The sequence below is a fragment of the Tyto alba genome, unplaced genomic scaffold (genome assembly GCF_018691265.1).
Source record: "Tyto alba isolate M040663 unplaced genomic scaffold, T.alba_DEE_v4.0 Super-Scaffold_3, whole genome shotgun sequence".
Lineage (NCBI taxonomy): Eukaryota > Metazoa > Chordata > Aves > Strigiformes > Tytonidae > Tyto > Tyto alba.
Window position 1 is genome coordinate 20,689,423 of NW_024881304.1, and position 25,485 is coordinate 20,714,907.

The 25,485-nt window shown below is 41.5% G+C and overlaps 2 protein-coding genes across 10 annotated transcripts in view; both read right to left on the bottom strand.

Annotated features, from left to right (window-relative positions):
- The window catches only part of NR2C2 (nuclear receptor subfamily 2 group C member 2), a 47,529-nt gene extending 42,543 nt beyond the window's left edge, over window positions 1-4,986 (bottom strand). For 5 of the 8 annotated variants that reach the window (XR_006165940.1, XR_006165938.1, XR_006165941.1 and 2 more), the window contains exons 1-2: window positions 4,243-4,986; window positions 1,161-1,244 (exon numbers count right to left, since the gene is read on the bottom strand). Coding sequence is in view for 2 of the 8 variants with exons in the window: in XM_042799371.1 (XP_042655305.1) it covers window positions 1,161-1,220 (60 nt within the window). In the remaining 6 variants the exon portion in view is untranslated. The remainder of the gene's footprint in view (window positions 1-1,160; window positions 1,245-4,242) is intronic. The other 3 variants (XR_006165939.1, XR_006165942.1, XR_006165943.1) reach the window with 2 other exon arrangements.
- An 11,567-nt stretch (window positions 4,987-16,553) lies between these two features.
- Window positions 16,554-25,485, bottom strand: part of FGD5 (FYVE, RhoGEF and PH domain containing 5) — a 113,828-nt gene continuing 104,896 nt past the window's right edge. For both annotated transcript variants that reach the window (XM_032987827.2, XM_042799645.1), the window contains exons 16-21: window positions 25,159-25,296; window positions 23,982-24,084; window positions 22,149-22,279; window positions 20,304-20,432; window positions 18,952-19,100; window positions 16,554-18,194 (exon numbers count right to left, since the gene is read on the bottom strand). In XM_032987827.2, the coding sequence (XP_032843718.1) occupies window positions 18,158-18,194; window positions 18,952-19,100; window positions 20,304-20,432; window positions 22,149-22,279; window positions 23,982-24,084; window positions 25,159-25,296 (687 nt within the window). In that variant the 3' untranslated portion in view covers window positions 16,554-18,157. The remainder of the gene's footprint in view (window positions 18,195-18,951; window positions 19,101-20,303; window positions 20,433-22,148; window positions 22,280-23,981; window positions 24,085-25,158; window positions 25,297-25,485) is intronic.

Below are 25,485 nucleotides of genomic sequence, written 5' to 3' on the forward strand. Positions count from 1 at the left end.
CCAAGTTTGTTTGTATTTTTAAAAAATGCAGCTTGCCAACCTGATACCTGGTATAGTAAACTAGAGTGCAAACTCGCTTGTCAGTTTTCAGTGTGAAATTTCAGGGTTTTTTGAAACTATTCCTTAGGTGTCATTTCCAAGATACCCAATAGGCCATTTTCCACACTATTTAAAAAGAACCAAAATTCTTTAGAAAAAAATTGCTCTAAGCAGGGAATCTAGAATCCATTTCTGAAAACACAATGACACATATATTTCCTTCATATATAGACCTTCTTCTTGAACTAAAAATATTTTTAATATCCACGTGTAATCTCAGTTAAATAGGTCAAAAAAACCCCCAAACTAATGGCTGAAAAGTGGCCTTGTCTACAGAGGTCTCTTAGCCTACTTGTCCTTTATTATTTATTAAATCCCTTAATTATGTAATCATATGACAAATCATAGTAAACGTAGAGGTTATTAAATAAAATAATTTTAAACAGACAAAAATTCTAGTTTATTTTTTGACTGAAGTTTGCATACTGAAGATGATAAATAGGTGCTTTTCTATGGCCATGATTGCACGCAGTTTCAGTGTTTATGAGTTGATTTAGACACTTTTAGCTGTTCAACGTTCAAGCTTCGGTAAATATACATCAAGACATGACATCTCTTAATATCACTTCAGATAGATTTTGTGCTCTTTTTCTCATACATGTAGGCAGAAAATATAAAGCCAGATTTACATTAATCACCCTACTATAAATTCAGTATAATGCATAAATAAAACAGGTAACTTCAAACACTGTTCTGGATTTAGATGACAACTCAAGAAATTAGCAGAAACCTTTCATGTCCAAAATGGTCAAGCTAATGATCAGATGACCAAAAGTTTTGTTGTATTAATTTTTTAAACAATCCATAATACAGCCAAGTTCCTCTATAGTTCATGTTGAATTTCCTACTTGCATTCCTAATATGGGGGCCACCAGAATGAAGGTAAACAAACCACATATTAGTTGCACTGCTTTCTTGTTTGTCCCCAAGTCTAAGGCAATACTGTTCTATAAAGATCTTCTGTTTCCCTTATGCTTAACTGTAAACAGCAAGGACTCCCCAGTATGTTTTTCATTTCAAAAGCTCATATACCAACTGTTGTGATATCATCTGTCACTCACCTCAGCCACCTGCTGAGTCTCCACTACCTGCTGAGCCAGCACCTCCATATTGGTTGTCATGGTGAAACAAGATCATTAGAGAACCTGTTCGAAAAGATGCCAGCAACTTCCATCAGGCACAAAAGTTAGGGGTTTAATTCTTATTAAAGAAAGCTCCAATATAACTTTGTGATAATTTACAATACTGTTTGACATATCTGACAAATAGGAAAATATACCATGGATGCATGTGTGTGTGCACGCACATATATAATATACACATATACGTACATATGCACATGCATATTGGAACCATACTGTTCAAAAAACTTAGGCACGTAGTTATTCTTTTACTTTACAAAACCTCAGATATACTGTTTTTACTCTATTATTTATGCTGTGAAGAAGAAATTTTAATTTCATAGCTTAGGCCTAATTTAAGTGTCAACTACCGACACAGTTTGTGGAATCCACAGATCTCTCAGGTGCTTTCCTCAACTCAAGAGAGAAACTTTACAGTTAAACTGCTTCTACACTATGTGCTGAACAAGGAAACAGCAATCTAAGAATGCTGGTTTGAGCAAATTTTTATTGAGTCGTTCCATCAAACTGCCATGTTCATCCGTATTCTTATGGTAATCTTGCACAATAAGGGAAATAAATTGTAACATCTAAAATGTATTTTCTACTATCTAAACTATTTTTTTATTATACTGTGATAGTATCCTCAGTCTGAGGAGAAAATACTGCAGAACTAGTTTATCCTGCTGTGTCAGTACCGTCAACTTTATGCTCTTCAGGTTTCAAAAAAAAAAAAAAAATGCAAACAGGAAACAGAAGAAACAAGAAAAAAACACTTCCAGTATATTTTTAACGATCATTATCAGGCCTGTGTTTCTCCAAGGGTAAATTTAGGATTTCAAAATCATGCATTCAGTTTTTAATTGTGACTCTCATTAGAGCCAGAGTTCAGATTGTGACCCAGGTGTAAGTAATGAAAAGGCATTCCTGAATACTGGCCCATTTGATGTTTTATTGAAAATCTTCTATTGGTACTTGCAAAGCAATCATTTAACATAAAATTTAAAAATACTATGAACAATAGCAAAACATGTAACAGAAAAACACATGCATGTCTCCAGTACCATCCCCCCCCATTCAAATGCAACTTCTACAAAGCTAACATTGTTGAAAATGTCAAAATTCAGTTAAAAATATTAAATCATATTGTGGTAAATTAAATGTGAAAATTATTTTGCCAATGCAAGACTATTTGTAACAATGCATAATCAAAATGGAGACATTCCCTATGGAAATCATACTTATGCTAGTTTCTCATACAGATTATCATTTTTATTCAAGTGTTCCACTTGCACAGTAAGCTTATGAACCATTTCCACCAGACTTATTTAATATTACAGTTTGTGGATGGTTACTCAGTTGTTAAGTAATTCCTTTTCAGTGTTTTATTTTAAATTCACTTTTTACATTCAGCAAGGAAGATAACCATATGCTCAAAACATGATGTCTTCTCAGTGTTTTAAGATGAAGGAAGCCCTGAAGATACTTTGTTCATAAGAATACCTAAGACTCAATTTAAATCTTTGCTGTGGTAAGGCTCTGACAGATTACCTACTGGTGTTATTATCCACCAATGTTTTTGTACTTTCGACCTTCCCAAAACCGTAAGAAGCTGAAGCTATCTGATCAAATCCAATTGGAAGGCCAGAGACCATACACAGCCATGCCAGGTAAGCCTGTTAATGATGTTGACTCCCAGAACATGACACAAGGCAAAATCAGCTTCCTAGCAAAACCACCGAGCAGCAGAGTTCCTAAGGAACAACAAACAAACCAACCAAAACAAAACAAAACAAACCACACACAGACAAAAACCCAACCAACCAAACAAAAAACAATCCTAAAGCAAACCAATGAAAAAGGTGGAACTTAAAAACAGAAAGGAGGCCCCCAGAGCACCAGGAAATTATTTTCAATGTAACAGGGCAGTAGCCAACTCAGTACACGTAGATGTGCTGCTTGTCCAAAATACGGCATAAAAATCATTCATCTCTCCCTAAATTGCAGTGAAATCTCCACAGAAAATCATGCACTCCATCTGATACATTCTAGGGGTATGGCCCTACTCGGATGACATGGCAAAAGGCCGAACTCAAGCTTATTGAAAATTATTCCTTTGTCTTAAGGAAACAGGGTGCTTCAAATTGCGTGCCTGATTCGGCTAGCTCGAGCAGCAGGCCTTCTCCTCAGCAGGAGCCTGGAGGCGGAGGCAGGAAAGGCGGGGCTCGCAGGTTAGGCTCTGCCGGAAGCCCGTTACGCTGTCGCCGGGGCAGGCAGCCGCCCGGAGCCCTTGCAACAGTCGATACGGCAGAGAATGCCGAAGGCCGAGCTGCAGGCAGGAGCAGCCGGGCCAGCCCCGGCCCGCCGCAGCCTCCTTCCCGCCGCAGCCTCCTTCCCGCCGCGCTCGCCTCCCGCCCCCATTGGCCGCCGCCTGCTCGGGTCCCGCTGACGCGCCGCGCCGCGCCCGCGCGCTCCCGGCGAGCCTTCAGGCAGCTCCCGCCCCGCGCGCCGTAAAGACCATACCACCACCACCACCCCCCCGCCTCCCGTCCCGACCAATGACCTCATCGGACACGCAGCACTCCCACGCACGCCACCGATTGGCGGAGAGAACCGCCTGTAAGGCAGGCGGCCCCGCCTCTCGAGTCAGAAGGAAAACACCCGAGGGACGCGTCTGAGCACAAGATGGCGGCGCTGGCCGGCGGCCAAGTCCCAGGCGGGGCTGCTGCCGCCGCCATTAGGCCCCCCTCCCCCTCCCCTCCGGTATATCCTTATGTCAGGCTAGTAGAGGCCCGGGCACGGCAGTAGGGAAGCGGCCGGTAAGATGGCGGCGGTCTCAGCCCCGTATGCAAAGTACCCGCCGCCCCCTCCCCTCCGCCCTCCCGGTGGCAAAGGTAAAAGGGTCGGGTTCAAGCCGCCGCCTCCGCCCGCTCAGACTCCATCTTCTCTGTGTCCGCGTCCCGAGCTCGTCACGGCCGCGACCATCGCCCCTGCGACCCCCCGGACAGCAGACTACTCTCACCGAGACTGGACCGGCTCCGACCTCAGGCGGCCCACATTCCAGCCCAGCGGGTCCGCGACGGGATTCCCACACCGGATCGGCCCAGCACCTCCCAATGGCGCTCCCTCTCTTCAGGAGCTGCAGGCCAGCCTACGGCACGGCCGGCTCGCACTTAACAGCAAAATACCGGAGCCTTAAAATCCCCCCTCCCCTCAAACCGAGCGTTACCCCTCCCCTTTGCCGCTCGCGGGGGTGTCCCGATCAGGGCCCCGATGCCGCCCCCCCCCCCCCCCTCCGCGCCCCCTCCCTCTTCCTGGCCCCAACGAAAGAAAACCGGGCCGCCTCAATTTTAAAAAGCGATCTTTACCTCAGGAACTGGCGCCAAACGTGCCCTGGCGGCGACCCTGACCCTGGCCCAGGCGGGCCGGTGTTGGGTGACGGTGCCCAGCGGCGGCCCTCCCTCCCCCCGCGAGGGCGGCAGCGGTGAAGGGGCTCGGGGGGTCCGCGAAGGGAAAGGGGGGCCGGGTCTGTATTAGGGGGCCGCGCGGGGGGTGGTGGTGGTGGTGTTGTGTTTTGTGTGCCGTGCCCCTGTGAAAGGTCAGGGTTCGTGACCCCGGCCGCCGCCGCCGCCGCCCCAGAGCATTTCCCCGCTTCCTCTCCCCAGCACCGGGCCGGCCGCGGCCCCCTCCATCCCCCTCGCGGGGCGGGGCTGGGGACGGCGGCGGGGGAGGGGCTACCTGAGCCGCTCCGAGCCTCCGCGCCGCGGCCCCGGCGGGCAGCGCGCCGCGGGCCCGCTCCGGCCGTGCCCCCCTCCGGCCGTGCCCTCCGCTCCGGCCGTGCCCCCCTCCGGCCGTGCCCCCCTCCGGCCGTGCCCCGCTCCGGCCGTGCCCCCCTCCGGCCGTGCCCCCCCCTCCGGCCGTGCCCCCCCCTCCGGCCGTGCCCCCCCCTCCGGCCGTGCCCTCCGCTCCGGCCGTGCCCCCCGCTCCGGCCGTGCCCCGCTCCGGCCGTGCCCCCCCCTCCGGCCGTGCCCCCCCCTCCGGCCGTGCCCCGCTCCGGCCGTGCCCCCCGCTCCGGCCGTGCCCCCCCCTCCGGCCGTGCCCCGCTCCGGCCGTGCCCCCCGCTCCGGCCGTGCCCCGCTCCGGCCGTGCCCTCCGCTCCGGCCGTGCCCCCCGCTCCGGCCGTGCCCCCCCCTCCGGCCGTGCCCCGCTCCGGCCGTGCCCCCCCCTCCGGCCGTGCCCCCCCCTCCGGCCGTGCCCCGCTCCGGCCGTGCCCCCCGCTCCGGCCGTGCCCCCTCCGGCCGTGCCCCCCGCTCCGGCCGTGCCCCCTCCGGCCGTGCCCCCCGCTCCGGCCGTGCCCCCTCCGGCCGTGCCCCCCGCGCCGGGCCGGCACCTCAGCCTGGCAGATCCCAGGCTCCCCCCTCCGAAACCGAGGGGAAAACGCTGCCCCGGTTCAAAGGCGAGCCTTTGTAACTCCCGCTTGCGAGCCTCCTCTGTGGCCCGCAGCGGGAAATGGTTGGAGGTGGTTAGCGTGTGCACAGGTGGGTGGTGGTGTTCCACGTGTGTCTTGGTTCCTAGTAAAGAAGCAGAGTCAAAGTTAGCTTTGCAGTTGATGCTGGCTTTCACGAGGGCCGCTACCAGACTGTCCTGACGTTTTCTTAAAGTTTGTAAAGTCAGGTCACTGATGAGGGCTCTCACAGTGGAGCGAGCTGTAAGCGAAGCTCGTTCTGCCTCCGAATGCGTGATTGTAGGGGTGAGCCAGGTTTGGGTGCGGCTGAGGTAGTTTTAAGAGCTTGCCACCTTTCAGTGCTGGTCATCTCTTTCAGAGGCTATTGTATGTCAAACCGCGACCCTGGTTCACAGTCATAACTGTAGCTATTTCTTAACCTACCCCTATAAAAATTATCTTAATGCTTCTAGTAAGTTTCTATTAATTCTGGTAATTTTGACAGTAGCTAACTCAAGGAGTGGTCAGACGAACAGTAGAACTGAAAGATACGAAGTAATAGTAACTCCTGAAAAGAAATGTATGAACGAGAGAGCAGCTGAAGGCAATAATCACATAAACAGGGGCTGCTGTTGTCTGAATAGTTACACAGTCAGCACCCTGATGGTTTTTTTGTTTTGGTTTTGGGTTTTTTTTTCTTGTTGTTAAAACTGGCTATTTGGGGTAGGGATATGAGAAATGAAGGACTATGCCTATGAATTGTAGCCCTATTGTCACAAAACTGGAGTGAATAACATTGAAGTATATGGTGTACATATGTGTTTGCAATACATATGTAAAATAAAATGTTTCAAAAAGTGTCCTGGGTGTTTGTTCGCTATTGTAGCATTAAAAACATGAAGAATTTTCAAATTCCTAAAACAGTGACATGCATATACCTTCAAAAGCAGATTTTTTTATTAAATTTCATAAAACATACTATTAAAGTAAATATCTTTTTGTAATGCAGATACCGTTAAGAATTTTCAAAGTTCTCATAATAGCCTTACTGTAGAGGTAGGTTAGGTGTTAGGGTAGGACTATGTTTCCCTTATTATAAATGAAGGATAATGACTTGTGGAGCAGCATCTATGAACACACTGTGTTTTTACAATGGAGGATTTGGCAAAAAAGCCCACCTTCTTTTAAAGTAAAATAAACTAAGGGAATAAATTGCTGCTAGTCTAGCTTTAAACTCCGGGATGTTCATCTGTTGGTTGTAAGCAAATTTAAACTGAATCTTTAGTTTTGTCCTTTATTTGCTATACTCAAATGTTTTCATCAGACTCTTAATCATTTTTTTTGATTATTGTTTTCACACCAGCTGTGTTCATGGTTACGTAGAAAGGTATTTCAGTCTTGTCAGAGAATTCTCTGACAACACCTAGTATTTCTTGCCAGTGGTTATGTTCAGTTGTGCACTATTCATTAATGGATTATCACTTCCTAAATAAACCAGAGGAGAATCCCACCGTGAATAAAGAAGCTTTTGACTTTTAGCATTACCTTATGAGCAGGAAAATCAGCATATATAGAATGGTGAGGAAGTAGACTAGGATGCTTTCAGTTAAAGTTCTGCTTTATATAGAAATCTCTGTAGTGATGCTTATTTTGATCTCTTCAGGGAAATAGTGTGTTATTTTTCCTGGATAAAAAAAAAAATACATTTTAAATTGATTTGCTTCTGCTCACTAGCAAATTCTCTTGCCCACACATCTTAAAGGTGGTTCAGCATTTCTCTAGCTTTTGACTGCTATCCTGTTCCTTTCTACTTTTCTGATCTCTGGCTGTTAGTATTTCAAGTGGATTGAAACTCTGAGCTTTTCAGTTGGTGCATAGAAAGAGCCAGGACTTTTCAAGGACTCCCAATAATATCTTTCCTAGGTGTTTGTGTTTTGGCATTTGTTTGCTTTTCTGTAGTAATTGTTCTGTAATTGCTTATGGGATAAGTAATTTTCCCACAAGTCTTCTCGACCCTTTATGCCATTCCGTGTTTAGAAGTGTGCAAGAGTGTCTTTGGGGGATGCGGTTTTCTTTTTTTAATTGACTTGGGCAAAGGTGCATTTAGGTATCATGACAAAGCTTTGTCAGTAGTCTTAGTGCATGAGAGAATTTACCAATTGGCTTAGAACTGATAAATTAGAGGGATAGACTCTAGTGCAGCTTATTTACTGGCTTGCTCACCATCTATTCTGTCTTATGTTGTAGCCTCTTTTGACATAGGCTGTCTGTCTTCTGGTTTTACGTACTGAAAAATAGCAGGATTCTGCACTCTGGGCTCATAGGCACTGCAGCAATAACCTTGTATATCCTGTGCCCTTCCGCTGTATGATAGTCAGGTGGTCTAGCTAGGAAGGTTGCTTCTCTTGTCTGTGTAGTTACTGCTTTTGTTTCTTGGCCTTTTAAAGTGTCCTGCCCCTAGTGTTGTGTTTAAGTATGTATTTCTGACTTGTCACTACATTTTTTTCTTATATACATGTATATATATGAACAGAGTTCTCATAAAAGTAAATTTGAGATTTGTGTGAGGAAAGACTGGAAATATGAACGTGTTTGTCTGAAGGCCCTGCAAGTCCTGTCAAAGATTCTTATGTAAACTTGCACAATTAAAGATCTGCAATATCCTTTTTTATATGTATTAATAACCATTGGTAGCTCAAGGGAAAATGAAAATGCTTCTATAAACTGAGATTTTGGTTTCTGAAGGGTTTTCTTGATAATAAAGTATATATTGGCAACCAAATGTATGTGTACTTGTGAAAGGACTGCTGTGATATAATGGAGTAGGGGAATGGAAAAGACTGGCAATCACAGGGATGCTATGACCATAAAGCAGGTAGGTGCTGATGATGATTTCAAAGCATGTTATTTCTTCACCCTGTTGGATGTATACCTGAGCATACAGCCTGCTTCAGCAGGGCTGCCTCTTCCAGAGTTTTGTGCATTGTGAGAATTTTGCTGTGGGAGGACATTGTACTGAAGGTTTCTTTCTTTGGAGCCTAACTGATCTAGTGGTCAAGAGAAAGTGTTTTTTTTGTCTGTTTATATTATTGTGCTTTTGAGCATACACATTTTACTTCTTTGTTAAAGCCTAAGGTCTGAGATACTTTGAAAAGTAGGATATTGCACTTAGTCCAGTGATATTGCTGGAAGGCAATGTATACAGAAATGCTTTAAAAGTGTATTTTTCCTCTGAGTGGTTCTAGAAATGAAAATGCAGTAGAGAAGTGGGTATCTTATTAAGCAAAGCCTCCAGCTACCCTATTGAATGTTTTGCACAGTAATTTGTAAAGAAACCAAGTAAGATTGCTTAGCGTTATCTTGCAAGAACGTTCCAAGGTATACATTGATAGTTGCGAGGATTTGGAGTGGGGGGGAGCGATCATAAGTTAAAACTACATGTTTTCATAATATTACGACTATGGAAATAAAAATTTTGGTATCATAAATTTGAGCCTGTGCTTTAGTTTGTTTCTTGTGTTTAAAAACAGTGAACAATTTATTTCTGCTGTATAGTGTTGTAGTAATATCTGTAACTACTTGAAATTTTGGAAATATTAAATTTGCATCTCACAAGTAATCGGTTGTGATCGTGACAAGCTGTTACTTTTATAGTTGTTACTCATTTTTGGGATGGCTCTAGAAGTAGCTGACACAAACATACTCCCTGTGCTCTAGTGAGACAAACTTCTTGCCTGGGGGCTTATTTAAAGTTAGTAGCTGAAAAACACTGTAACTACAAAATATACCTAATTAAATGCTTATATATTCTTTAGTGTCTCTTCCAGTTGCTGTCCATCTTCTTTCATTCGCTTTTCAGAAATTCCTCTTGTTCCACTTACCTACAAGTCTCTGACTGAAAGGAATAATGGAAAATGCTAGAGCCAGAGATTAGTTGTTGGTTTCCCTCTCTCTGCTTCCTGCTTGGCAAGTTGAGAAAAGGTTTAGAGGACAGGAAGAGCTGTTTTCTTCTTCCCTTTTGCCACCAAGAGAAGGCCTTGCAGCAGTTCGGGCTCTGGTGCAGAGTGCAATCCTGCTTACGGTGCAGCTCCACTGTGTTTACTGAGGTTGGCAACAAAAAGTGCAGTGAAGAAAGCTGAATCAAGATCGTGACAAACTTTGCTGCAGTTCTTGCAATAACTTCAGTGGAATATAGAACTATACCGTATGACCTTAAGTTGTTTAATAAACAATATTGTATTAGGTAATGCTGAAATTTGCTAAATTTATATACATAAACTTCTAAAAGTGTACTAGTAAAAAGTGCTTGTTTAGATCCTTTTTGGAGTTAGCTATGACTGTGTTATAGGTAGATTAAGGCCAATCACATCCAAATATGGATTAATGAATCTTTATTAAGGTAAGAGAGCAAATGCAGCACTGGGGTGGCCGAGGAGTTGCAGCTCTGTCCAGGCTCACCAAATTGTTTAAGTTTCAAACCCCCTTTTATCCACCCAGCTGCTGGTTTCAACACCTTCGGCACGCCTCCTGGCTTCTACAATCTTATCTTCATTCTTCAGTCCTGTGGTCAGGTACACCTTGTCCTTCAAGTCTGGGCCAATTTGCAGCTCCTTTGTCTTTCTGGCTCAGTGGTTTCAGTTCCTCTCTTATCTCAAGGACAAGGGATACCAGGGATGGCCCATCCTGTTCTTTCTCATTCCATTGCAAAGGAGTTACCACCCTTTAATATGGACCATCTGGTGAGCATCCCAAGAGGGGGGGTTGTTGGGTTGGTGTTTCCTCTGATCAATTCCCCCCTTTTCCCAGTAGTAAAGTCTTTTACTTTTCTTAAAATTTGGATCATCGTACTAATAATAGCTTTAGCCTAAGAATTGTTTAATTACTTTTAGCGAAAGCAAAATTCTTCTATTACTTATCACAACTGGAGAGAAAATCAAAAGAAGATGCTGGAGGTAGAAAAGATCAAACAGAACTGAGATACTCCATAAATAAAGGTCAATAACTAGAGTGGCAGCAAAGAAAATAATCAGATCTGTCTACCATACAGTGGTGAGCTGACCTTGGACTGTAGCCAGCTGCTCACTTGTCCCTCTTCAACAGGACAGGGGGAGAAAATGAGGATGAAAAAGCTTGTAGGTCAAGATAAAGATAGAGACATCACTTGCCAATTACTGTCATGGGCAAAACATACTGGACTTCGGAGCTAACTGCCTGCTAAAATAGATTTGGATGGTGAGAAAGCCAAAACTTAAACCAAGAACTTCCCCTGCCTGCCATTTCTATCAGGCTGAATTTAATTCCAGCCCTCCTGACTCTTCTACCTTCCCCCTCCCCTCCAGACCCCCGAGTGCTGCATGGGGAATGGGGGGATTCCAGTCAGTGCGAGCCAGCTCCTCTCTGCCCTGAAACACAGAAATTCACTCAACAGTTAGAAATCTAATATAACTGTTAAGCAGTTATTCTTTATTAGCAGCACTGAGGATCGCTCCACCATGAGTGCTCCAACGGACAGGTAAAATCACAGAGAATATGTATTGCGAGGTTATACGCGTTCAGTGGATTTCCAATAACTAATCTACATATAGATAAGACTTAGCTGGAATTTATTTACCTGGTCCGAGCATCCGTGATAAAATTAGGGTTAGGATCTTTTCCCTCTTTGGTGGTCACTCATAGTCTGCCTCACAGTGGCCGCTGATTGAACTGTGGGTTTCCTTTGCCCACGTATGGCCATGGAGTGACCTCATCCATTCTCCGGCCCTGGGGTGCTCCAAACTAATTGCCAAGGGCTTACCTCGACACTGGCTTCTTGGGCTCCTGTTATCAGGTGTACTCAGGAAACTTAACGAACCATTCAACGTCTACCTAAATTTGATCAGGTGAGAAGCTGCCTGTTTGGAATCATCTTGTTATTAATTCCGCCCACCTGTTGACTAAACTAAGCGAGTGAAACTGAGAAAAGAATACAAGTAGAACATGCTGGCCAACTAGGATTCTACTATAAACAAGTCCTTTTACTCTAAACAAAGGAAACAGTTCTGGCCTTCTCTCAACCTCTCCCTCCTCAAGCTTTTTAACGTGCTTCATCGTGGGCTCCTCTCCGAAGGCTGTGGTTCCTCGCAGGAAGTATTCAAGTGCTTCCAGCCATAGTACGGAGAGGATTTTTGTGGTGGTCTGTTTCAAACTCTCCTGCTGATAACAAGGGCGTTTCAGCCCCTCGCTTTTGTGGGGTTGTTGCCTCAGAAGAAAAAAAATGCGCTGCAAAGCTGCCATAGGAGAAGAGGAGGGAACAGACCCTGTGGAAGTTGCTTCTCACCCCGGAGAACAGACTGAATTCACCCTAGACCAAAGGTGAGATGTGCACATTTACAGTCTGGGAAGGATGTTTTAGATGTGGCAGGAGAGAACAATGGCAATGTAAGGGTGGGCTGTAAGGGTCTCTATGGCATAGGCCAGAAATGCTCTCTCTGGTTGAGGTGGTAAAAGTACATAATGGACTGAGAGGGGGTCAAAAGTCAGGGCAGGCTAAGAAGTACAAAATAAAAGCAAGTTTTGAAGTTATTCTTGTATTTTAAATGTTCGTGATTGATAGTATTGTAGAGCTCTGTTGATTGTTATTTTTATGAAGGTGTCATTTCTGGTGCTTAATATTTTCATAGAATTTTCCTGAAACTTTTGAGGTAAATTTTAGTAGCAAAGCTGGTATCTAGCATGGGAGAATTCACCAGTTACGAGTGACTGAGAAGGTTTTAACAGTATAAACTGTTTGGTCTTGTTAATGCACATTCAATTTAAATCTCTCTCGTAAGCGTTAGTAGATGATGTTTGAGGCTGAGCTGTTGTGCCTTGTGTTCAGGTTTATATGTGGTCGGGCATTGCTGAGGGAAGCTAGTGACCTCCATCCTGTGGTTTTTTTTTTTGCTCTCATTTCTCCATAGTTTTCTCTTGGCAAAAGTGAGCTTGCTGGCTGCTCTAGGCTTTGTCAGCTGCAGAAAAATCTCACTTCAACCTGAGTTCTGAATAGTTTTACTGGTTTCTTTGGAAATGCAGTTATTTAGCTAATGACGTGCTATTTTATTCTGGAATGAGGGAAGAGTGATTCCTTGTGCTGACAATGCTCAGAATTGCTTGTGCAGTGAGGACCATTCCAGTGAGTAAAAGGTGCATCTTAAAAGAAGTCTCTATATCTTATATGCTATTTACTGTTCTGTCCAGAATGTGCAAGGACAGAGGTGCAATGCTGTCTGGGTACAGTCTGTGGCATTTGCCTTTGAACTTCTTTCTAGCAAACCTGTGAGCATAAGTGCAGTCAGATATAGTTTAAAATAATAGAGGACACACTGTCCACTTAGACAATATGCTACAAGGATATTGGGAATACTAGAGAACACAATAACTTTACTCCATCCTGAAATGTCATATTTATAGTGCCACTGGATTTGCATGTTCTTAAGGAGCTTGAGTAGCAGTTGCTGTTTTCCACCATCTAATTAACAACATCAGAGCTCACCTGATCCCTTTGTCTTGTGCACCAAACTGTTTGATGACCCTCCTTTTGGTACCAAGGTCACAGTTGATACTGTGTGGGCATTCAGACATGTATGTGGCCATGGTCTTTTTATTTGATACTGGGTTATAACTTTGTGAAAGTACTAGTGGACTGACCTTTTTTAAATTGAGATAGTAATCTAATAATATTTGAGGCAAATGAAATCAATTATGTGGTAGAGCAAAGATTTATTTCATTCTAATGAACATGCACAGCAGAATCAAGATTTCTGAGGCAAAATACAAATTAATGATAATCCAAAATTGGATTAAGGTTGCCTTTAATGTGGTTAAAGGCTTTCAGAATAACATTTCTTCACCACTGTGGTGAAAAATATATCATTGGGGACTGAAATGGAATGTTAGGAACTGGGGCCAAGTGCTCTGAAAGCTGATAGATTTAGCAGGCTTCATGTATATATATAGTTTAATTATTTTTTTTTTTCTGATTTCCATCATCTTGTATTAATGACTGGATTTTGCTCTGAGATCTTGCTCAGCAGTGAAGTCCCACACTGTCTGCAGCTCTGTTAAGCCTGCCAGCATGCTGCTGTTGTTTTTGGACAGATCAGAAGAAAGGCAAAAATTTCTTGAAGGCACGCAGGAATATGGAAAGTATCACGTACCTGACACCTCAATATATATAGTCTGGGAAAGCATGTGGTTCAAATCCGGGTGAAGTCTAGTGGCTGTGTAGTCTTGCTGTACTTATTATGTTGTTGCGCGCTTTGCTGCTCATGAGAATTATATTTCTCATTGTAGGAGATAAAGCTTGCTCATCCAATAAATGATTAGTGTTTATCATGTAGTGGCTGTACTTTGAAGTGAAATTTTGCATAGAACAAGCTAGTAAGAGTTCTTCATTTTATTTAATAAATTTCATTTAGGGAAACTTATTTTTTATTCCTTAATGTTTGTAAAAAGCAGTTTTGAGAACAATATGCAACTGCTTAACATTGAAGACAGTGAAAAACAAGAGAAGTGCAAAATCCTAACCCTGCCCCAAAATTCACCTAAAGTGACCTCTCAATATGACATACTCAGTTATTACTGGAGAACCCGACTGTTCTTCAAGAACTGTCAGTATGGATAGAAAGTTATTCCAGTTCCTGCATTGCTTCCTTTAAGATCATATTTGTCTGCTGGCAAGTACTACAGTTAATAATGTGGCGTATAGTATGTGAAATGAAAATAGAAGCTACTACTAGTCAGTTTAAACTGTCCTCCAGTTTCTTTCAAGTTATAGGAAAGGACATAAAAATGTAGTAAAAAGGTGAAAAAAAATCAGAACATGTTTATGTAAAATGTATTCCATGCCTTTCCAAAGCATATAGATTAGAAACAGGCTGTGGAACACCCCTCTGGGAAAGAAAAGCTATTAAAATAATCAAAATAATGTAAAAACTTTGTCATTTAGTAATAATATATAAAGTGTGGTAATGAATGACAGCACTGTTTCATGGGCACTTTACAAGTTTCCTGGTGTTTGTTGCTCTGTGGAAAAGGAAGACATTCAGGATACTTGTGAAACAGTTCTTTTAGGAAAGATCATTTTTTTAGAAAAAATATTTTACTTGGGTATCTCTGAAAGGGATGGTAAACCTGCCCTGGAGACTAGAATCTTTCTTATCAAAAGTGGTGCTACAGTGTTATGCACACTGAAGGATCTCACTGTTTTCAATACATGGAAGTTTGTATGTTACAGTCCCAAGTAACTTGTGAAGTTAGACTAGTGTTTTAAGTGTAGCACGTAGGAGGTTCACAAAGTGACAAGGCAATACCCTTTCCCCTTGATGAGTATTGACACTTTTTACCTTCACAAGCAGTGGTATTCACTGAACGTGGCTACAGCCAAAGTAGACTTTATTGCTTCTGTATCAAAGTAGCATTCAAACAGGAAAAGCCTCGATGGTATTCATAGCTGTGTGTTGTTCCTCAGCTGGCAGAGCAATACAGAATCAGCTGAGGAAGGGGTAGTAGTGCCAGGACTACACCAGCAGTGCTTGTGCAAATGGCGTGGGATCTTGTTACGTCTGAATGCTTTCCAACTCCGAATGACTTGTACTTTGATTTGGGCAAATAATTTAATAACTGTTTAAGAAACAGGTCTTTAACTAGGCATATAATGTAAGATAGATCTAAATATTAGCTGTAGATAATGGGTAATAATTTTAATGCTTTTCAATAAGTAGCAAAATAAGCAGAAAACACTGAAACAACAAATGACTCAGCTTGCATCTGAGCTGTTGATTGAGTAGCTAGTACATTGTGACTTTATTACTGAATTTCTGTTTTGAAACATTAGTGAACATGTGGAACAAAATCTTTTTTTGAAGAAGTAATACTAGCTACAAATTAGGAAGAAAGAGCTGTTTGTAAGTAAATGGCATATAGTAAACTCAGTATCTATATAACTATTCTAAGATGTTAAAATCTTCTAAAAGGTGATTACTGGATTAACTCTGAAATTAAGGTAACTTCTGTCTCTGGTGCTTAGCTTTGCTCAAATTAGATTAACAGTTGGACTAAAATTGAGGACGTTTTCATTTTTTGTCTCTTTCTTTGTGCTGTATTGAGACCCTTGATACCTGTAACTGGAGTTGACTCATAGGAGGGCTTTACAGGAGGTAAATGCAGTGTGGACTGAACCACTTAATCATAGCAATTAGGTCTAAATCCTGTTTCTACCAAACAGTATCCGCTACCATCTTCTGATTGAATGCTCTTCCTTAGTTTGTTAGAGGATTGGTTAATAGTTGTCTGTTAACAGTAACTGGAACTGCAAAGCTGGAATTAAAGAATTCTGGTAAAAATAATATAAAGGAAAAGCCTGTAGAACTGCAGTTATGTTTTGCTCTTTTATTTTTCCACATTACTTAAAACAATGTTTAATAGCACTGTATCTTATATTTTACAACAAAATATTTTCATGTATTAATTTTCTGCTTATAACTGAAAACTTCATACAACAGTCACTAAATGTCAGCACCTAAATCTTGATAATACTGTTTTTCTGTAGTGCAGTTTTGTTTTGTTTGGGACCGTAGTTAGAGATCTTACTCTCTATTCAACATTCTCTTATTTTTTTTGTCAGTGCAAAATGTTTTTAAAGGGGGATAACCATTTTCAGTGTATTGGTAGCAAGGTCATGGTTCTAACATGAAACAAAGAGTAAACACTGGTCTTCATCCATTAACTAAAGAATAGAAAAGTTTTACTTTTTTCATACTTGTTTTCTGTTAGCATATGATAATCTATGCTTAATGAAACTGTGAGACTCGGATATATCAAAAAACCCCAAAACAACTATATTTTTATTTAGTGGTAGGCAAATATTTGGCTTTTTAAACTAGGCTCTTTTTTTTTTTTTCCAGGTGATAAAGTGAACTACCTTTATCATTTGGATACATATTATAGACCTTTAAAAATATGGACAATTCTAAACAGTGTGTTAGGGTCAAAAATTCAGATATCCATTAAGCTTCTTGAAGAAAGCGGGAAATAAATTGAAAGTAATAAAAATCCCCCCTCCCTCCCCCCCCTAATATTTTAATGTAAGTAAATTCTTGAACATGGTATTTTTATACAAAGATATATTTTAATCATAAATGCCATTCTATTCCTTGGTCAAATATTATGGCAAATATAGGACACGAAACCGTTTTATTGCAATGATTAGAACACCACTTCTCAACCTTCTTTATAAAAAACCCAAAACAACACTAAAACCCAACCGAAATAAAAAACCCCAAAACAACAAAAAACAAAACCCAAACTCCAGAGATCTATACTCTCAGCTGATGTAAACCAGCACGGCATCCTTGAAGTCATATAGACACTTGGCTGCTGAGAATCCAGCCCTGGAGGTGTAGTGCACAACAGCAGTCTGACGTAAGATACGTTTAGCCACAGGAGTTCCACAGCACTCCAGCAGAGCAGGTTCAGACAAGTGCATTTCAGCCCACCAGTATATTTCAAATGGTGTGCTGGTTATATGGATTAAACTTTTGATGTTTTTCGTAACAAGAACAGCAGAAACAACAGGAGCTTTGAAAATAGACTATTTAAATAGATGATAAAAATCTTAACACTACTGGGTAGCCTAGTGTTAAATAGAAACTGTCTGTAGGTTTATAATAAATTAAAAATAACCTTTTGGTTTGAATCTGATGCAGTAGTTAGGGAGAAGTGATATAATTCAATGTCTGGATTTGTAGAGTTACTGAAGTGCATTTCAAAGTACTGCAGTGGTATGAAATTAAATTCTTTAACATAAATTATACAGTGATCTGTGTAAAATTATAAATCGATAGTAATGATTATCCTGGATCATAGCCAATGAAGTGTTGGTAGACCAGGTAAATTGAATGTGTTGTTCATTCATTTTCTGTGGAAGCAATTTAGCGTATGTGGGGCATAATTTCATGCTGGCACTTGGTAATGGATGAGTAATAAATCAGGCCACAGAACTCCTTAGAAACATAAAAAAATGAAGCTGTAGTTCAATAAAAATAATAAAGTGCTTTAAATGAGCATTTGTTGTTTACTACATTGTTTCCCATTTCATGGTAGACAACCCAATGAAATATGACAGTGCTCTACAGTAAGTAAAACAGCCTGTTACTTACTGTAGTCAGTATTTCCATGTATTTTCTTGTCTTGATGTTAGATTTAGTTTGTTGTGGGATCAGAGGAGAAGCTTACAGTACAGGTTGAACTTGCACAGACATAAAGATCGCCATAAATATTCTCTGTTTTGAAGTTTTCATTTGCAAAAATGGGGATGTAAGAAGAAGGAAGCAAAAGGAGCAATCTGGAAACAGTTCATATCCAGTGTATGTAGCCAGTTTGCCTGAAATACACTGTTCAGCTTTGTAAGAGAGAAGAAGGTGACTGGAAATGTATAGAAATCTGAGAATTTATTCCAAGTCCATTGTGATAGCTGCTATAATATGGATGCTTCTTCCATGGCTTCAATCCACCTAAAAAGGGCAGGAAGAAGAAGTGGTACACATAAAATTATATGCATTTTAAGAACATATGTAATTTAAAAAAATTAAGTATTTCAAGAATGTAAAGCCTGAAGAAGACTGTTTTTCCCATCTCAGTTCTAACAGGAAACCTATGGTTTTGTGATTAGGGAAGGGAACTAGGTACTAGGTCTCCTGCGTTCTAGTACAACCTTTACCAGTAATTTATTGTAAAATTTCACAGATAGTACAAGTTCTGTCTTATACAAAAGGTGAAACCACTGAAGTATGTTTAAAAGCAACAAAACCTCCCATAAACACTCATTTCCTTCCCTGTGTGTCTTGAGGTACTGGCATTTTTATTACTAATTTCATGTTTATTTTATTATGTGGAAGCAGTAGCATTAGAGTGGGAAATCTCAACAATTATTTGTTGATGAGGAAACTAAGAGATGGATAAACAGAACACATAAATCAGAGAAGTTTCTGTACAGTAATCACATTTGACAGAGTTCTAAGCATGACTCTTGAGACTCAGCCTCCTCCGTACCTATACAAAGGAGCAGATTCTCCTTCCTGCAGGAACTGAAAAGCACCAGGTAGATTTTTAATGTCACCCAGGCCAGTCACATGCAATTGGGATTAGTCAACCCTCTGAAAGCTGTCTGTTTCCTCTGTTATGAAGGCATTTTGAACTGAAGGAGAGGGAAAAGCCCTACATAAGCTTTTGGACTTGCACACTGACTAGTGTGGAAGTCTGTCCTCATACCTCTGTGCTGAGTGGTTATCCTCTGCTCGGAAGCTATAAAAGAGAGTCTGCTTGTGGTAGAGATGGAAAACTGTATCCGTACTTCCTTCCTCCTTTTCTGGGGCAATGGTGAAACCCAACAAAGGCAAACTTTCTGTGGCAACTTTGTCCTGAAAGCAAAAAAGAAGTGAACCAAAGTTTAGAGAGAAGGCTTGTAGCAGTTTTGAGGGGTCTTTCTGAAAACCAAATACTGATACAACCCCTCTCTGACAAGGCTGCAAAAGCAGTAGCATGAATCTTCTGCTGGACTGGTGGCTCTTACCTAAACAGGAGCAGTGCCTGTGTATCACACATATTTATCTAGTCTTAGTCCTGAACTCGAGCATCAGCTCTGAAAGTCCAGTTCTTCATGATCATCCACGTGGCCATGAAGGTCAAACTAGCCATTCCTTTAATGGCTGTCTTTGACATAATGGTCCAGGAGGCAAACTAGAGTTTACTGAGAATATGGGACGGTATAGCAGCAGTTCTGAAAGCCTGAGATCCATTCCTAGTTAGCTTCCTTTCAACCACTTTTACTGAGTGCAAGTAGTAATCTTTTTGGTACCTTGTAATTTCCTTTCATAGCACTAGAAATTTTTTTAGAAATCTGCACTGTCTCAAACAGCACACTTGCAGTCCCAACTGCTGCTTTGAAATTTCTGAGCTGATAATGCAATTAATTGTTAATTTGCTCCCAATAAACTTCCATGAATTTTGCTTGCCAGACACTGCTTTGTACAATTTAAAGGAAACAATAAACCTTAAACAAATTGCTGTTTGGCCATTCCTGATAGCTGCAGTTTTGGTCATGTACTTAGTTAATGTTTTCTGTATGTGTATGTTGCCTTTGTCTCTGCTTTTAGAAGCTAAATACAGAAGGCATTATTCTCACCTCTGCAGACTGCCTCCTGTCTTTCCCTGTTGCTACTAGTAGGACAAATATGTCCTATTTATACTTGCAAAAATACAGGATTGCCCTGCCCACCAGAAATGGATCATAGCACCATCTATCTACAAAATATCTGGCAGTTACCAAGTGCACCAGAGAATGCGTAAGGACTTTGAAGTCTTTAGGTGTAAATATAAGGTTCACAGTGATTGACAGTTTATAATAGCACAAATAGTAAGAAGTCAAATAATGAAGGGCAGTTTGTGAAGAGGGCTGCGGCTGGGCCCACCAGCTAAGGACAGCTTCCTGGGGACTCCGTTAGGACCAGGTCTCAGAAGGCAGGTAGTTGTGAGAACTGCCGTATATATCTTTCACATTTACTTGTGCTGCCTGTAGGGAGTAAAGAAGGGAACTCAGTATTTCAAGTCAGATTGCACAGTACCTCGTTTGCTATGTAGGTGTAGAGGACTTTGCCTTTGATAACAAACCAGCGTTTCTTCCAGTGTCTTTTGCCTCTCTTGCATCTGCTGAGGTAACCACTGATGGTTGCTCCCTCTCCTGAGGCTGCCACCTGGAGCAGGTTAGGAGAAATTGGAATTTGTAACAGCAAAGGCTTTTCCCCTCCTGGTTAGGCATGTTTGCATCACATCAGACAACCAGGTCTATGTCTGTGAAACCGTAAGTAGACCATTAAGAATACTGAGACAGATATAAGCATGGTGTTATGGTTCTTTTAACTGTTTGAAGATTTCTGGTTAGTTACGAGTAATGCTGATGGAAAATATGCAGTTGATTTAGTATTGAGGTCAGCAAGTTTATAGTTGTGTTTGGAGAAGCCGATCTTGTCCCTTTTCCCAGGTTTGTTTTTTTTTGGTGTACTAAAAGTACATGCTTCCAAAAGGAAGTTACAGTTTTGTGCCTGAATGCTTTTAAGACGTGGTTATATTTAGGACTTTGCAATGGTTTTATATCAATTTATGTTAATCACTTGATTATGACTTGGTTTCATTTGTGAAATAAGATTTCTGAGAAGTTACACCTCTCACAGAAGTATTTTGAGATTGAAATGCTTAATGTTCTTAAAGATCCAGATTTTGAGTAGCTGGAACTATACACACACACAGTGACATGTACATGATTAGTTACAGTAGTAAACTGCAAAAGTAATGGATTGAGAAACAAAGGGCAGAGATTAAAATTCAGCTTTTGTAACACTGACAGAGAAGTCTGAGCAGTCATACAGCTGTGTTTTTCAGCAGAACAGACCAGGACTGCGGTAAAGCAAGTTAAAAAAAGATATGGAGCATGCTATTGTGAGACCGTTCATATTAATAAACATGTGCTGCCTCCTTGTGGAGATAGAAAGCCAATGTTTTTTTTCCTGATGGGGCCGAAATTTTGCATGCTGGTTCTTTCAGTACTCAATTTGTGTGTTTGTATTTCATGCATGTGTGTTTGGCTCAGTTTCACCTCAGCACAAACGAACCTCAAGAAATTTCATTGTCTTGACTGTACAATGTGTCCACTAAGATGTTTGCACCCTATTCTCATTAATACAAAGATAAATATCTGCTGATTTCAGTGAAATTGGAAGTACCTTAGTGTGCTTGAGTTCAGTGGGCAACTTAGCTACCTAGACTATATCAACATGATTGGCACCCTCCTCCTAGAAAGAAAACTAATACAGCTGAAGAAATCCTGGCCCCATTGAAATTGGTGGGAATTTTATTTATTTACATTGGTGGAATCAAGATTTTACCTATTTGATTTAAAATAGCTTGATTTGAGCTGGGGGGAAAGTGCCTGATTAAACATGTATGCTCCTCAGTTGATTGCCAAGGACTAAAATCTGTTCCTTTAAGTGGTATTTTATTTCTCTTGAAATCAAAGTGAGATTTTGTATGTAAAAGTCTTGTCAAAAAAGGTAACTGGTCAACAGTATATCATGCTCTGTTGACACTTGTCATTGTGATCTGCCTTGTACTAACTAGTACCTTGAAGCTGTCTTAGTTTTCTAAAGACTTCACAGGCTGATGAGTAAATTAAAGTACACCGCTCTAACTGGATTTCTCGGTGGGCTCAAGAAGCTTCTGCAGTGTCTTCAGAGCTCAGATTATTTTGTGTTTTAAACACTTGTGAAAAACAGAAAAAAGTAATTGCATGATAAAAGTAGACCAGGGCATGGGCTGAGCCCGCTGCACACAGAATAAATTATAAACACAGCTGCTGAAGCATAAGCACATAGTTCTCTACAGTTCCTTGCCTTTCTCAGGCAGCTTGGTCCTACCTCCATGAGAGCTGAAGGGATCTTCTTCTGTTTCTTAAAAGATGAGTAATGAATATTGTGGAAGACAGAGGAGAAGGCACTGCTTGAACACCTGGATGAAGTTGGAGGGAAGCTCACACTTAGTGGCCGCTCTGCAAGATTAAGAAAATTCAGAAAGGGAAGGGGGAAATGTATGAATTGGTACGTATCAGACTAGGGGTAAGAGACACACAATACACTAATGCAAATGACTAAGGAAAATGCAATGCCTCCTCCACAGTCAGTTTTTCTTTTAGCTTTTATTTCAAATTATTCTTTAAAGTATGATTATATGTGTGGATTTCATAGCACCATAGGTTAAAGGTAATAACCTACAGCTATGTGAAAGAAGCCTGCAAGAAAGCTTACAAAGCACAAAACACAGCTTGTCTTCCTCTAATTTAAAATCAGTATTGAGGAAATGGCTTTTCTATCTATTCCCTTCTATGTTCTGTAACATCTTTGCAGGATAGAGTCACTAATGGGACGTTCTTTCTGTATGAACCATTCTCTTTGAGTTCTGCATGGGAGAGAGTTAATCTGTCTCTGTCAATCTCCACTGACCCTGCTTGTCTGAGTTCATATCTTCATGATCTCACTTCTGGCAACACACATCTGGAAACTCTTAGTAAAGCACAGCATTGTTTTAGGACAAATCTGAGTTATCAGTTCTTGGATATACAGTGGCTTGGATGTGCTTTTTGGCTGTTGTGACAGCATCTGTTCGTGTGTTTGCTTGGTTAGTGTGAATTTCTTTAATCAAGGAATAAAAATTAAGCTTCAACTGTCCCTACCTTTTTATCCTTGACAATATAATGTGCCTACTTTCAGAGACTGTCTACGTGAAGAATTTTACAAGAATGTTATTTCCTGTTAATTCTCTGCTCATATATATGACCCCTGCCTCCCTTTTTATCTTTGATTTGGGTGTGTATTTAAATCAGAAAAGGGACTTAGTCTCTTATAATACAGAGTTCTAGTGAGGTAGTAGCTCTTCTGCTTTGAATACATGTTATGATCTGTAACCAGATTAATTCTGCACGTAGAAAAGCTCTTAGTGACTCTGCATTTAACCTCAGCATTTCTTTTTGTAAAAGCTACAACATGAATAAGGACAGTGAGGAACTGTAAAGCCAACTTTAATTAATAATTTATTAAAAATGACAGGGAAGAGCATCACCTACAATTACATCAAAGAATTCAGTTAGAAGGAACCTACAAGATCATCTAGTCCAACTGCCTGACCAATTCAGGGCTGTCCAGAAGTTAAAACATGTTAAGATCATTGTCCAAATGCCTTAAACACTGACAGGCTTGGGGGATTGACCATGACTCTAGAAAGCCTGTTCCAGTGTTTGACCACCCTCTGGGTAAACAAATGTTTCCTCATGTCAAGTCAGAACTTTCCCTGATGAAGCTCTGAACCATTCCCATGTGTCCTGTCACTGGCTACCAGGGAGAAGAGCTCAGCACCTCCCTCCTCAGGAAGCCGCAGAGAACAATGAGGTTGCCCCTCAGCCTCCTTTTCTCCAAACTAGAAAAACTCCATGTCCTCATAGTACTACGAGCACTCCTCATAGTACACAATTTTTATCATTATTCTGGTTTATCAAAAGGCCAGGGAGGCCCTCAGAACCTGGCTTGCTAAAACAGTTTTAGCTGCCACGCAGCTTGGGACCTCAATACGCATGCATCGTGCTTGAAATGAGAAATTATTTTTAACAAAATACACCCTGGTAGGCAGATCATAAAGCCTCCCCGTTATACAGGTAGGAAATGGGTTTGTCAGTTCTGCTAAGAATGAAGGAATCTTACCTCTTTTCTTAAGTTCCACATAGCAGCTATCACAGACTTTTGCTGCTTGATCTTTGAGGTACTTCATAGGGTACTTGTTTCTTGAACAATTTCGACATACAATCTGTTCCAGCAAGGAGACGTGTAAATATAATTTAATTTTATATATAGGCACATACAGAACATATCATCTGAGCTGGTTGGGAGAGGAAGATGGTTAGTGGATCAGATATGACTCCTAAAACTCTCAGTCAGGGTAAGTCTGCTGACTGAAATGTAATTGGTGTAGATTTACACTATTGGAAGCCAAGCAGAACTGATCACTGTATTTGGTTGCACATCATTGCTGTGCCCATCTCCCCAGAAACTTATATCTTCCCTACTAATGAATCACAGAAAGACCACTTTAATGTTACTTCTGTTTTCATAGCTTTGTTAATAACATTGTTTTCCTAAACAAGCTTGCATGTTCCTGCTATCCCTGAGTAGGTACAGACTGATTTTTCTCTGTGGAATTCGGAAAAAGATTAAGTAAATGCTTTTTCATACTAGCCAAAATTACTGGTAGTTTGATACAGAGAGAATATATCACTAAGGCTAAAATGTAGCCATGTTTAAAACAGGACTTGAAGTTATGTGTATAAACAAATCTCTAGAGTCAGTGATAAAAGGACAAAACTAAGAAAGCTTATAGGTCCTTGTGGCTTTAGGGCAAAAAGCACCAGCTCTTCAATGGAGCACAGAGGAAACTTTCCCTTTGATCACTGACCAAGCCACGCTCTGCTGCTGAGTTACTTTACCTGGAAGACAATTTTACCTGCTGTTATTCGGAACGGGACATGGACTACATGTGCTACTGCTTTAGTCCAGAATAGAGCCTATATTTTTAGTGTATTGCTTTATTATCTCTAGAGTTGGCTCTGTATCAGATACAACAGCTGGACTCTGCAACAGTTATCCTGTAAGCCTTCAGCTACTAGCCCTTGGGAATGAATTTGACCCTTAAGGGAAGGTTCCTGTTGTTGCTACCAGAGTAATTAGAAACCTTATTACCTGATTTAGCAAAGAATAAACAGGTTCTGTGAGAAGTCAAATTCTGGTTTAGATGTTGCTATGAGTTTGCAGAAGTTACAGCAGCGGCAGCCAGCGCGCTAGAGGTATGAATAAAGCCACACTGCGAGGCTTGCGCAGCTCTTACCTTCCCACAGGCATGGCAATGATGTCGCCTCAACGTGAGGGTAAAGTCACAGCCGCAGTTCATGCACATCATGACATGGGACACGGGTATCAAGGTAGGAGGCCTCTCACCCAAGGGTATTCCAAGCCTTTCCCTTAGCTTAAAATCAAACAGGAACAAATGAAGAAGCATCTGCGCTTCCAAAGTGCACTCAGTCAGCCCTGCTCGATCACATACAATTCTCTCATTTCACTCTACCTCCACCTGCTAAGATCCCCACATTTTCTAATTCCTAATGCACCTTGTAAGCGAGATACACTTACACTGCTTAGCACTGAAAGACTGTGA